This window comes from Urtica dioica, chromosome 8 (assembly GCF_054948205.1).
Source record: "Urtica dioica subsp. dioica isolate 48M chromosome 8, U.dioica_male_clone48M_v1_H2, whole genome shotgun sequence".
NCBI lineage: Eukaryota > Viridiplantae > Streptophyta > Magnoliopsida > Rosales > Urticaceae > Urtica > Urtica dioica.
The window spans coordinates 48575873-48589361 of NC_142763.1; the positions used below are offsets into that span (position 1 = coordinate 48575873).

At 42.7% G+C, this 13489-nt stretch overlaps 1 protein-coding gene and 1 pseudogene across 2 annotated transcripts; one reads left to right on the top strand and one right to left on the bottom strand.

Moving 5' to 3' along the window:
* The first annotated feature begins 860 nt into the window (after window positions 1-860).
* LOC149389970 (putative pentatricopeptide repeat-containing protein At1g02420 pseudogene) lies at window positions 861-2558 on the top strand (annotated as a pseudogene).
* A 1671-nt stretch (window positions 2559-4229) lies between these two features.
* On the bottom strand, window positions 4230-6144 carry LOC149389971 (ADP-ribosylation factor 1). Of its 2 annotated transcripts, XR_016300600.1 has the most exons (8): window positions 5901-6144; window positions 5439-5593; window positions 5182-5252; window positions 4991-5110; window positions 4793-4911; window positions 4635-4716; window positions 4448-4540; window positions 4230-4413 (listed from the first exon to the last, which is right to left on the bottom strand). XR_016300600.1 is itself a non-coding variant. In XM_089621939.1 (7 exons), the coding sequence occupies exons 2-7, from the start codon at window positions 5584-5586 to the stop codon at window positions 4535-4537; spliced, it is 546 nt and encodes a 181-aa protein (XP_089478065.1). In that variant the 5' UTR covers window positions 5587-5593; window positions 5901-6144; the 3' UTR covers window positions 4230-4534. The 2 variants fall into 2 exon arrangements, 1 of the variants encoding a protein (XP_089478065.1); XM_089621939.1 differs by having other exon boundaries at window positions 4230-4540.
* Window positions 6145-13489: the final 7345 nt, after the last annotated feature.

Here is a 13489-nt window from a genome sequence, read left to right on the forward strand (position 1 = left end):
TTTTCCTTGGGTGACGGGATTTTAAAGATATATTCTTCAAACACCCAACCGAAAAGACAAAAAGTTCATCGTCGGGAACCTCCCGAGCGACGAACTTGGGGGGCTAATGTTGTCGATCGTTTTCGGAAAACCCGAGACACCGAGAAGACACGTCGTTCAAAGGGCCGATAGTCAGGCCGGAGGTCCTGAAGAACGGCAAGCCTTCAAGCCCTCGCCAAAACTCTTGACTCCTCGAGTCGAGCCTAGCCCCTCGAGTTGAGACTTGAGTCGGCTCCTCGAGTCGAGCCTCACCCCTCGAGTTGAGACTTGATTCAGTCTCCTCGAGTCGGGCCTCGCTCCTCGAGTTGAGCCTTGAGTCAGTCTCCTCGAGTTGAGCTTCGCTCCTCGAGTCGAGCCTCGACTCGGATTCTATCCGTCGAATAGATACATGTGTGTCGTAACCCCGAAATGCAAATCCCACAATAGCTCAACGGGCCCGGGAGGACGACTGTCATGAAAAAACCCACGAATGCACTGCCCAGCGCGCGCCGCGCCCGGGCAGAGTCACGCCGCGCGCGGAGCGGCGCAGACCGTGCGCCGCGGGTTGCGCGCCGCGCGTGGTGCGCCGCTGCCTCTTGTACGCCTCCACTTGAAGAAGTGCGCGCCCCTAGTCCCACATGGACAACGAAGGGCCTTCCTAAGGCCCCCAAACATCTATATAAACCCCCTCTCACTGAGGGGGAAGCCATCCATTCATCTCTTATCGATACGCTCGAATTCTCGCTCTCCTCTGCTTCTTTTGATGCCATATTTGGCCTGAAGCATTCTCGCAAGTCTCTCTCATTCTCAGAGGTTCCGAAGCATTCACAGGGACTTCCCGGATGTCGCTCCCTCTGACCGAATGCCCCCCGTTGCTCAAGCATGCTCGTAGGGTTCTCGACTAGAGTCCCCCTACGCGTCCAACACGCTAGACGCGCACGCGATCTCCGAAGTTCTGAGACACCGCCGAGGACTCCTCCGCGCCTCGTCTCCTTCGTCGAGCACGCTTCTCCACCAAGGCTCCGCACCTCACACTGCGTCTTACACGCCTGAACTACGTTCTGACCTGATCCCATACACGGGTACGTAGGCAGCCGACACACAAGGCACGGTCAATCCTCCTCCTCACCTCTTCCCTCTTCCGAGAGGCGGGTTAATCGGAGAAAACTTAGCTCGAGACTTTCAAGTTCACACTTTTGGCCCGGGTGCGATCACTTGGTCCGGCCTTGGATCGAACCGCCCGAGGTATTCAATAGTTGTTCATTTTCGTGCGACAACAGTTTGTTCAACCAGAATGACCGTCGAGTCTTTCAAGAAGTTCAAGCATCTCGTTCCCGAGTTTGACATCGATAGTTTCAACGGACTTTTGAGGACTCTGTGCTAGGAAAAGAGCATGACCGATGCGAGGAACTTTTACCATAGCTTGAAGCACAGCTTCAAGCCCAACTTGCAGACTTTCAATATACTTCTCTCGGGTTGGAAGTCGCTGGAGGAAGCCGAGTCGTTCTTTGAGGAGATGAGAGACATGGGCGTTGAGCCTGACAACGTGTCTTACAATTGCATGGTCGACGTTTATTGCAAGAGAGGAGAGATGGAAAAGGCTACCAAGATGGTCGACGAAATGCGCAAGAGGGAAGTGATTCCGGACGTGTTCACTTACACGAGCCTCATCGGGGGTTTGGGCCTCACAGGCCAGCCAGATAAGGCCCGAGAGATTCTCAAGGAGATGAGGGAGGACGGTTCCCGCCCCGACCCCGCGGCATACAATGCCACAATTAGGAACTTTTGCATCGCGAAGAGGCTCGGAGAAGCTTATAGCTTGATGGACGAGATGGTGAGCAAGGGTTTGAGCCCGAACCCGACCACGTACAACCTCTTTTTTAGGGTTTTTTATTGGTCGAACGATTTATCGAGCTCGTGGAATCTTTACGTTAGGATGATGGAGACGGGTTGCTTGCCCAACAGACAATCGTGTATGTTTCTAATAAGGCTGTTCAAGAGGCAAGAGAGGGTTGAAATGGCATTGCGGCTCTGGAAAGACATGATCGAAATGGGGTTCGGGGCGTGCGCTTTGGTCTCGGACGTTCTCTTCGACATGCTCTGCGATTTGGGGAAAGTGGCGGGACTGAAATGTGTTTCTTGCAGATGGTTGAGAAAGGGCATCGGCCGAGTCACGTTTATTACAGGAGGATCAAAGTTCTCATGGAGTTGGCGAATATGGAACACAACATTCGCAACTTGACTGATAAAATGTATGTCTTTGGACGCGTCAACGATCGGGAAAATGCCATTCCATCTTGAACAAGGGGTTTTTAATTTTATTTTTAGTAGAGAGATGGAATAAGGGGTTTTTAATTTTATTTTTAGTAGTGTCTCCTTGACGATGGACAGCTTGCCATTGAGTTTAGGAGAGTGCAAGAGCTATGCCTGAGGCTTTTTATTTCATAGAAGTTTCAAGTTTGGAAATCGGTATCAAGCTTTTAAAGTTGAAAAAATCTGTATCCTCTTTGCCTTTATTATTATAGTTTTAACGTAACGTTTACCCATTATGATATACAAGACGTCTATAGAAAGGTTCGAAATGCCGTTTTCGATGTTGTTTCGAGCTCTCTGATTTATGAAAAATCGACATGTAGACGGAAAAATCGAACGGAAAAATTGTGAAAAAAGGCAAGTGATATGTCATTTCAAATGTCATTTTCAATGGAAAACCGACATGCCGATGGAAAACCAAACGGAAATAATATTGTAAAATAATACTTATATATATAATTAAAATATATATATATATATATATATATATATATATACTAGTCTGAAACTCGTGCTTCGCATGTGGTGTTTGAAGTTGTAATCAGTAAATAATTAAAATATGGTCATGAAAAGAGAAGGTCAAGTGAATCCTTTAACTTCTTACCAAGGTCCAACATTTCTCTGTTCTTGTAATGAACAGAGAGAGAGAGAGAGAGAGAGAGAGAGAGAGGTGAGGTGAGATGACATGATATTATTGGATAAGAATAAGATGAATAGTCTATGAATAGTAATTTTGCATTGTGGTTTATTATATTATATATATATATATATATATATATATATATATATATATATATATATCTATCTTTTTAATGAGATTCATATATTTTATATAAGTTATATAATTCATTAGATTTATGTTATATTAATTTTGTTTAAATTTATATGTAGTGTATTACTATATTTTAATTCATAATGTATAATAAATTTATTATTTCTTTTTAATTCATAATGTTTGATTAAAAAGATAATAAATTACGAAATGTTTGTATGAATAATACTAGTATATGAATTAAAATATCCTCAAATACTAGTATTTTTTTATGAATTGCAATGTATTATGAATTTTATATGCAAAAAACTCATTTACAGTCGCACAAAACTCTTGATTGTTTTTACTGGATATGAAAATGTGGCCATTAGTCATGCAAGCTCAATAGCACATCAAGAAATAGAGTGATTTCTTTTAAGCCCAATCATATCACATATAAAACCCATTATTTTTTACCTAGTTGTTTCATCTTCAGACCTTTGCCGATTTTTTTTTTTTGGCCTTACTCAGAGACCTTTGCCTATTCTTATTCTTCTCTTCTTTATGTTTTTTTTTTCAAAAGAAAACTCTTACCGAAAATAGTCGGAAATTGCATAGATTTGAATCAGCCGTGGGTTTTCTCTACCCACCCACCCAAATTCGCTAATCTGCGACGATTATTTGAGCAATTTGTTCTTTAAAAGTAACAAATAACGACAATCGCTTACGGAGGAAACGGCACATCTTTTCTCCAATTTTCGAACGAAAGATAATGACGAAACAAAAAAATACACGTTCGTCGGCCGCTAGACCACCGACAGCGGTGGCGCCGGCGAAAAAAGTCGACGACTTTCGCCGGCATTTGAAACCTTGGTTTTATAGTAGCGTCTCCTTGACGATCAACAGCTTGTCGTTGAGTTTAGGAGAGTGCAACGAGAAATGCCTGAGGCTTTTTATTTCATAGAAGTTTCAAGCTTGGAAATCGGTATCAAGCTTTCAGACGTTGAAAAAATCTGTATCCTCTTTGCCTTGATTATTATAGTTTTAACGCAATGTTTGCCCATTATGATATACAAGACGTTTATTGGATACAAATTGTACTATGTCGTTTGCAAATAAAAAAAATACTATGTTGCAGCAACATTCCTTGAGCTTAAAAGGAATAGTTTAGTAGGTCGTTTTTATGTCCTCGCCAAAACAAATGATCATACGTTTATAACAACAAACGTTTCAAAACGGTCTCAATTTAATTTCACAAAGCAACAGGGGAAACAAACTATGAAAAGAAGATTATGAATTATTCTGCAACTACAAAAAGTAAATGGAAGTCAGTCTTTTTTTTTTTAGTAAAAAGCGGAAACACGGTAGAGCAAGCACTTAAACCAGAACAGTAAGGTAACAATAATGTGGTCTTGTATTCCAGCACATAGAATCAATCAAAGTTTATGGCATCTATGCCTGCAAAAGAAAAAAAAAACAAAATAAATAAACCCATTACAAAATACGAGACAACAGAAAACATATGCTTAGGCAGTGTGAATAAGAGTCGGACCTTGTTGGCAATGTTGTTGGAGAGCCAATCGAGTCCCTCGTACAACCCTTCCCCGGACGTGGCACATGTGCTCTGGATATACCTGTAATTTTATATATGCTTAGACAGATTCAGAAAAGAGAGGGAGAGACTACATTTTATATGAAGTATATTTTCACCAGTGGCGTTGACGGAGTGAATGGAGACCGAGCTTGTCGGTTATCTCAGCGGCGTTCATGGCGTTCGGAAGATCCTGCTTGTTAGCAAATACCAGAAGTACAGCGTCCCTAAGCTCATCCTGAACCAGCATTGTTCAGTGTCAGAAAGTCGTCTCAATTTCACCCGGAAAAAAAGTCAATCCTTCCTTAATCAAATACCTCGTTCAACATTCTGTGCAACTCGTCCCTGGCTTCGACCACACGGTCCCTGTCGTTGCTGTCGACAACAAAGATCAACCCCTGTGTGTTCTGAAAGTAATGTCTCCACAAAGGACGGATCTGCAATTGTGATACAAACACAACAATTTTATATATTCACTCATCACATATTCTCAACCCCGATCAAGTACCTTGTCCTGACCCCCGACATCCCAGACAGTGAAGCTAATGTTCTTGTATTCCACAGTCTCCACATTAAACCCTAGTCATCAAGAATGAATAAAGAATGATCAACATGAAAAGCACCAAATTGAAAGGAAATTATAACATGGCATCGGTTTACATCAAGTAACATCAAACATAACCAAGTGACAATCACACCATTCATAAGCATTTACAGCAAATACTACATTCAACGAAAACTCGTAAGAGGATCGATGAGATATACCGATGGTAGGGATGGTGGTGACGATCTCGCCGAGCTTGAGCTTGTAGAGAATGGTGGTCTTACCAGCGGCGTCGAGACCGACCATCAGAATTCGCATCTCCTTCTTCGCAAATAGCCTGCTGAAAAGCTTCCCGAAAGACAACCCCATTCTTAACCTGCAAACGGTACAAATAACTACAATTCGAATCATATTTGTTTAGACAAACGCATTTCAAATTAATTTTTCATTTTTCCACGATCGATCGTAGATCAAAGCTGTGATACACACAGAGATCTGATTTGAAATCGGAAAACATGAGATCTGAGAATCGGATTCGTCGAATTCAATCACGGATGAGTTCTGATTCGCAACAGAATCGAATCACTTACGGAGAATTTGAAGCTTGTGTATCAGATCAAATTGTACAGATGAAATGGAATCCGAGATATCAATGAAACAGAGGGAGAGAGAGAAAGACTTACGAGCGAGAGCGAGAGAAGAAAAGTGCGATTTGTGTAAAGAGATCTGTCTTTCTCTCTCAGAAAAAGGGCTGCCGTTTTAGAGAGATGGAACGAAGATAGCCGATGGAATTTCCTGTGTGTGTGTGTATTTATAGAAAATTGATTAATAGACACATAAATTGATTTTCTTTTCTTCTTTTTCTTGAAATGTATCCTTTTTTTATTAAGTTTATTTCTACTGCCGTTGTAACGCCGTTTGTCTGCTTCTCTCGATTAAATCCCGTTTAAACGAAGGTACGCTTCCTTTCATAATATATGAGATTTGATCTGTTGTTTGGGACAAGAAAGAGACAGCTCTTCCCTGGAACAAGGATATCCTAGCTCTATCGAGGAAGAATAATTTTCAAACTTTCTCGTTTAGTTTTTTTTTTCTTTATTCATTCACTTTTTAGTTGCTGACGAGTTAGTTGCCCGCGCGTTGCCGCGGGTTGACTGTTTTAGTTAGTATATTTTTGAAGAAAAAATTGGTGTTAATTTAATATGAAACATGATTATATTAATTATTTCGAGAAAAAAAAATCCTCATGTTTTTATGACAATCTCATTCTATACATAATTGATATCATTGAATGTCAAATTCAAAATAATCTGATTTTTACATTGAAGGGATATGCGCATGATTTGATGCCTAAAAGATATAACCCAATATGAGAATAATGGTAAAATTGTAGCAATGTTATATAATCTATCATTTGCGTACATTAAAATTGTAGACGAAATACTGTACTTGGATTATAAACTAAAGCCAGAAGTCACGATACACATGTGACCCAGGGAAAAATACATGTTTTTCTATGTCTTTACAAGTATTCTCAAATGATGAGTAATGGCTATGCATATTAATATTAATGATTAATAGCCGACTTCTTCATCGAATTTCCCTGCAATTATCCAAAATAAATTTATTCATAATTTACAATTTCTATAAATAAATATTAAAAAGTACTTTTACCTGATGATATTTATTGTTTCCTTGATGTTATTGTATATATTGGGTGAACGATGGCCGTTACTGGGAAAAAAAAAATTAACACTACTATGAACAAAAATAAAAGTATTTATATTTACATAAAATATTGATATTTGATATCTAGTGCCTGTCAAAATATTTGTGGAGAGTTCATCATCCGATTTCATTAATGGAGTGATTAAAGTGTCTCTAACACATTAACTATTTGATGCTGGTCATTTGTCAATAATGATAAGAATAAATTTTACAGTGATGAGCGTCTTTGAAAATTATATAAATATTAAATACTTACCCCCTTACTCGATCGTAACATGATCAAGACTTCTAATCCATAAAACAATGAGGTCTTTGCTTACCACTTTTACAAACCTGTGTTTGACCATATTGTACAGTCGATTTGGTCTTATTGATTTAATTGGTTTTGTCATTGTTTGTCATATTAAAATAATGGTATATATAATCACGAATATAGATTTCATAAGAAACATAATGCATCTTTTGCTATTTTGTATTATAGATAATTTCTTTATAAACAATGTTTTTTTTACATGATTTGGATATTTGTTCATAGATTCATGAATTAATACAAATAACATTTTTGGTGATTTCACTCTTGACAAAGCTACGTATAATTGACCATGAGTGAAAATTTCATTTTCTATGTACAGACCAATTTTATCAAGAGATTGTCCTTGACTTTTGTTTATTGTCATTGCATATGAAATTTTAACAGGAAATTGTCTTCTTTTCAAAACAAAAGGCCATTTTGATTCATGTACCGTCATCTATATTCTATGAATATATACCTTTTAATTCTTATTATCAGAATTGATGATTTCTCCTTCAATTATTCTATTTGTTAATTATGTGATTATTAACCTTGTTCCATTACATAGTCCTAAAGATTATATTAATTATTTCGAGAAAAAAAAATCCTCATGTTTTTATGACAATCTCATTCTATACATAATTGATATCATTGAATGTCAAATTCAAAATAATCTGATTTTTACATTGAAGGGATATGCGCATGATTTTATGCCTAAAAGATATAACCCAATATGAGAATAATGGTAAAATTGTAGCAATGTTATATAATCTATCATTTGCGTACATTAAAATTGTAGACGAAATACTGTACTTGGATTATAAACTAAAGCCAGAAGTCACGATACACAAAGGGAAACTTGATAAACCAAGCTTAGTGTAGCATGTGTTTTGAAAACCAAACCATATTTTGGGTCCTTAAGAGAAACCAAGCATCTGACCACATGAAATGTCCAAATTACCCTTAAATTAAAATTTTTTTCAAAATCAATCCTTTATTTCTCTGCCTCCCGTTCCCTTCCCTCACGCGTGACTCCCTTTCCCAAATTTTCAATTCAAAAACATAAAAAAAAAAAAACCCCCGCTCAGCCCCAAATCCATCTCCCTCGTCAGTTCTCCATCGTCACTTCTCCCTCGTCACTTCTCCCCGTCGTCGCAACTCGTCATTTCGGTCCTTCGTCGCCAGTCCAGCATCCTCGCGAACCAACAGAGCCCTCTTCGCCAGTCCAGCCGAGTCGCGAACCAACCGAGCCCTCTCTCGCGAACCAACTGAGCCCTCCGAGCCAGTCCAGCCGAGTCGCGAACCAACCGAGCCCTCTCTCGCGAACCAACCGAGCCCTCCTCGCCTGTCCAGCCGAGTCACGAACCAGACGAAAATGGTGAGTTTGTTTTGAGTCCCATTGTTTTAGTGTTTGTTAATGGTTTCATAAATATTTAGATGACATTATTTCAAAATCTTCGATTATGACTTGTTAGGGTTGTTTAGAATATGTTTCGAAGATTTTGGGTTTGAGGGTTTGAAGTTTTCGATGAATTTTTGGTGATTAAGATTGTTTTGATATGAAATATTGAGTATTATCGGTGTGAAATATTGGGTATTTTTTGTAAACGATTTAAGAGTTTTCAGTTAGTTTATGTGTTTGATTTCAGACGTTTCAGTTATTTTTTGTAATGGCGTTTCAGACTTTTCAGTTATTTTATGGAATGGATTTCAGAGTTTTCAGTTAGGTTATGTAAAGGATTTCAAAGTTTTCACTTAGTTTTTGTAAATGATTTCAGAGTTTTCAGTTATTTTATGGAATGGATTTCAGAGTTTTCAGTTAGGTTATGTAAAGGATTTCAGAGTTTTCAGTTATTTTTTGTAAATGATTTCAGAGTTTTCAGTTATCTTTTTTTATGGATTTCAGAGTTTTCAGTTATGTTTTGTAATGGATTTCAGTTTGTTTATAGTTATTTTTTGTAATGGATTTCATAGTTTTCAGTTAGTTTATGTAAAGGATTTCAGAGTTTTAAGTTAGTTTTTGTAAATGATTTCGGAGTTTTCAGTTATTTTATGGAATGGATTTCAGAGTTTTCAGTTAAGTTAGGTTATGTAAAGGATTTTAGAGTTTTCAGTTATTTTTTGTAAATGATTTCAGAGTTTTCAGTTATCTTTTTTTATGGATTTCAGAGTTTTCAGTTATTTTTTGTAATGGATTTCAGTTAGTTTATAGTTATTTTTTGTAATGGATTTCATAGTTTTCAGTTAGTTTATGTAAAGGATTTCAGAGTTTTCAGTAAGTTTTCAGTGATTGATTCTTTATTTCGAACTTTTCTCACTTGTATGACAACTTATCATTTTTTTGTAGGCACCGAAATATGAATTGTTAGTCCCCATCTATAAGGAGTACAGTGGGCAAATAAGTTTCAGAGGCAGCGGATACTTGAAGGGAACAAGCGCACGATTTATAGCATTCGGACTACAGGCTAGGTGGAAGGACACACAATTTAGTTGGATCGATTCCCCTTCCGTTACGGGGTTCAACTTTAATGGTGTGATTATAGACCAACTTCTCCAACGACGCATCCAGCAAAGATATCCGGATGCAATTTACTTTGGTATCGGTAAGAATCGTATCCGTTTTGGAAGAACCGAGTTTGCTTTGACGACGGGACTAAAGTTTAGTGCGCTTCCGTCAACGGAAGAATTCAAGAAGCATCTTTCAAGCAACCGTCTGTTGAAGACGTATTTTCCTGAACACGTTGATGACAACGACAAAAAACTTCACAAGGCACCGTCTGTTGCTGATTTAGAGGCAGCTTTTCTGACGTGCACGAACAAAGAAGACTTGTACAAGCTCGGACTTTGTTTGATTGTGGAAGGCGTGATACGAGGGAAGGATAGTTGGCAAGGTATTTGGCAGGAGTTGTTGAGTATGGTTGATGAGCTCCCATACTTTATGGCGTTTCCATGGGGCCACATTAGTTGGGCTGCCACTCTCGAGGGGTTGCTAGCTACGGACCCGAAACACCTTCGTAGCTTATACGAGAATCGAGGTAAGAAGCAGAAGAAGGTTCAAGACGCAAAGTATGTGGTCCAAGGGTTTCTTCCTGCGGTTCAATTTTGGGCGTACGAGGCCATAGAGTTTGTCGGTGTAGAGTATGGCAAGAAATTGAGCGAGAATAGCATTCCGAGAATGCTCAAATGGGTGAGCATGAAACAAGCAAGACAGAAGGGGTTCACAAAAAAGTTAATCCGCGAAAGCGTATGTTTTCTCACTTTTTTTCTTCGAAGATTTTATGTACATTTTCAGGTTCATTTCGACGTTTTTCAACTATTATGTATGATTAATTTCGAAGTTTTGTTTTATAGGTGGAGGCAACACCGACTCTTGAGCCTACCGACGGTGAGAAGAAGTATCTCTCCATACTCGAGAGACACTCATCTAGTATACCAGAATATCCGGGTTACAATTCTGTTGTAGCGCACAAGAAGTCTGCGTACGTGAACGAAGAGGGCGTTGGCCCACCACCTGGAGATGAGAAGTTTTCAATGCTACAACGGCGTTTGACCGATGTGGAGCATAATGTTAAGAAAATGTGTAGGGACCAGAAGCTCATGAGGAAGCAAATCATGAGGTGGCAAAAAGACACGACTGAGAAACTCAATTATTTGGTAAGTGTCGTCCCGGGAAGCGCTACACAAGAAGAGAGGTATCCACCGGAGCAGTATCCACGGCGGAGGTCACCATCTCCACATGGTAATCTGTCTCAACTGTGTATTTCGTAGTTTTTAATTGTATATTGTTACTGGTTTCGGAGTTTTATGGCTGTTGTTGGCCCGTCTAGGGCCAACGGGAACAAGGGCATCTCTTCGACCCACATGGCTGGTACGAGATCTTGGGCGGCGAAACCCTGACTCAACCAGGAGCCGGCCCAAACCAATGGCCAAGTCAAAACCCAGCCATGGGTCGAGTCAATGGCTCACCCGGCCATTGACTGGGTCAAATGGCTCACTCGGCCATTGGACAGTTCACTCGGCCAATGGCCGAGTGAACCCCTCAGCCACCAAGGCAGTTCACTCGGCCATTGGCCGAGTGAACCTTCCAGCAGTTCACTCGGCCAATGGCCGAGTGAACCTTCCAGCCGCCAAGGCAGTTCACTCGGCCATTGGCCGAGTGAACCTTCCAGCAGTTCACTCGGCCAATGGCCGAGTGAACCTTCCAGCCGCCAAGGCAGTTCACTCGGCCATTGGCCGAGTGAACCTTCCAGCAGTTCACTCGGCCAATGGCCGAGTGAACCTTCCAGCAGTTCACTCGGCCAATGGCCGAGTGAACCTCAGCCGGCCCAAGACCTTCACTCGACCAATGGCCGAGTGAACCTCACCACCATGTTCACTCGGCCATTGGCCGACCCAGCCTCCTCCAAGGCCGACCCAAACATTCTCACTCGGCCAAGGGGTCTTCAAACCACCCCTTGGCTGCCTATAAATACAAGGGTCCTTCCCTTGACCCAGGTAATCCATTCTTGAGCACTGAAACGCTGCCGAACTCGTACCTCGCTCGTTTCTCTCAAGCTTTGGCCTCTAAACACCCCTAAAACCTCTATGCTCCACCTCAATCACACTAATGTTGAGCGTCGGAGAGGTAAACAGGGGCACCCCCCCTGTTTCCCCTTTGTAGTTCACGTGTTCTCTACTCCTTTTCAGGTACTCTGACGAACTCAAGGGACGTCCACAGCTAAGGGACGACTCGGGATACCGGGTCCGACACGCTCGAGTCAAGACGAGACCACTTGGTCCGGCCTTGGGTCTAACCGTCTTTGGCTCCTAAATAGTTGTCTGAAAAACAACGACAACATTTTGGCGCTAGAAGGAGGGGCCGAACCTCCGGCCGACCTTAGCACGCTCTCCCTTCCATTCCACACTTTCACCACTCCTACGACTCTCGAGAGATGAGTCACCTACCCACTACCTCCGCGGGTACCCGAGCGACGAGCTCGAGGTACGGTCTCCGACTCCTCGCACACCGTCTTGAAGGGCAACCTCGCGATAGCGAGAGCCAGCCCCAAGACCCGGTGAACGACCCCGAGGCCGAGCTCCGAGAGGACACGGCCCGGCGGCTCGCGGAGCTCCTTGACCGTCCCGGCGTTGACGGCTCCCTCATCGCCGGTCTCCTCGGCTACGACGTCGAGGATCGAACTGCTCAGGATTACTCCGACCCTGAATACGTGGAGGAGTCGAGGACCGACGAGGCCACCCCTAGCCTCGCTCAAGCGCGACCCGAGAGGGCCAACGGTGCGTTGGCCGATCCTTTGTACCCGGCGCGACAACAGGCACGGTCACAGTCCCGGGTACTCGCCCCCTCGGTTTCAAGAGGTGGCCGGACACGGCCCCTCGCCGAGGAGAGAGCGATTCTGGTCGACGATGGAGCCGATAGCCGAAGCGCTCGCCGGACGACCCGACCAAGGGCGGCCTCGCCTCGTCACGCACCAAGCGTGGACCTTAGAGAGCGCTTGACGGCGCAGAGAAACTCCCGAGGGGAGGATCTCCGCCAAAGGCTAAATTCTCGAAGGGACGCGCTCCCCGCCGCAACTCTTGGCCGACCTCAGGCCAATGTCGTGGACCAAGCGTCCAACGAACGCCAACCGGTGACCCCCGTGGCCCCGACGATCGGCCCTGCCAACGGGCTTGATATGGTCACAATGATCCAGAGCCTCCAAAACCAAATCATCGAGATGAGGGAATCGGGGAGGCAAAGATCATATGGAGGGATCGAGGAGTCATACTCTCCCTTCGCCGCACAAATCCTCGCGCAGCCTTGCGTGGGGAACTTCAAATTGCCGTCCATCCCTCCCTATGATGGACGGACTGACCCCCACTTCCATGTCCAACACTATGAGACGTGGATGACGATGCAAGGGCAGACGAACGCCACCCTCTGCCAAGCCTTCAGCCTGACCCTCACAGGGTCGGGCTTTGAGTGGTTCCGGAGTTTGAGGCCTGGAAGCATCCCGTCCTTCCGGGCCTTGCGAGAGGCTTTCCTCGCTCGCTTTGCCACGCTTGTGGCACAAAAGAAATCGAAGACCCACCTCCTCTCCGTTCGACAGGGGAGAGATGAGACATTGAGACAATACCTCGCTCGCTTCACCGAGGAGTCTCACAAAGTCGAGGGCTTCGACGACAAGGACGCCATCACGGCGATCACCGAGGGAGTTCGCACGAGCGACTTCCTCAAGTCCATTGTCGGGCAAGTCCCGCGAGACATGGCTGAGC

Excerpts from the sequence above, each read along its gene's own strand:
- LOC149389971 (XM_089621939.1), bottom strand. The coding sequence starts at position 5,586 with ATGGGGTTGTCTTTCGGGAAGCTTTTCAGCAGGCTATTTGCGAAGAAG. Across the intron at positions 5,253-5,438 it reads CACCACCATCCCTACCATCG|GGTTTAATGTGGAGACTGTG; the intron begins GTATATCTCATC and ends CTTGATGACTAG. Across the intron at positions 4,717-4,792 it reads TCACTCCGTCAACGCCACTG|GTATATCCAGAGCACATGTG; the intron begins GTGAAAATATAC and ends ATAAAATTACAG.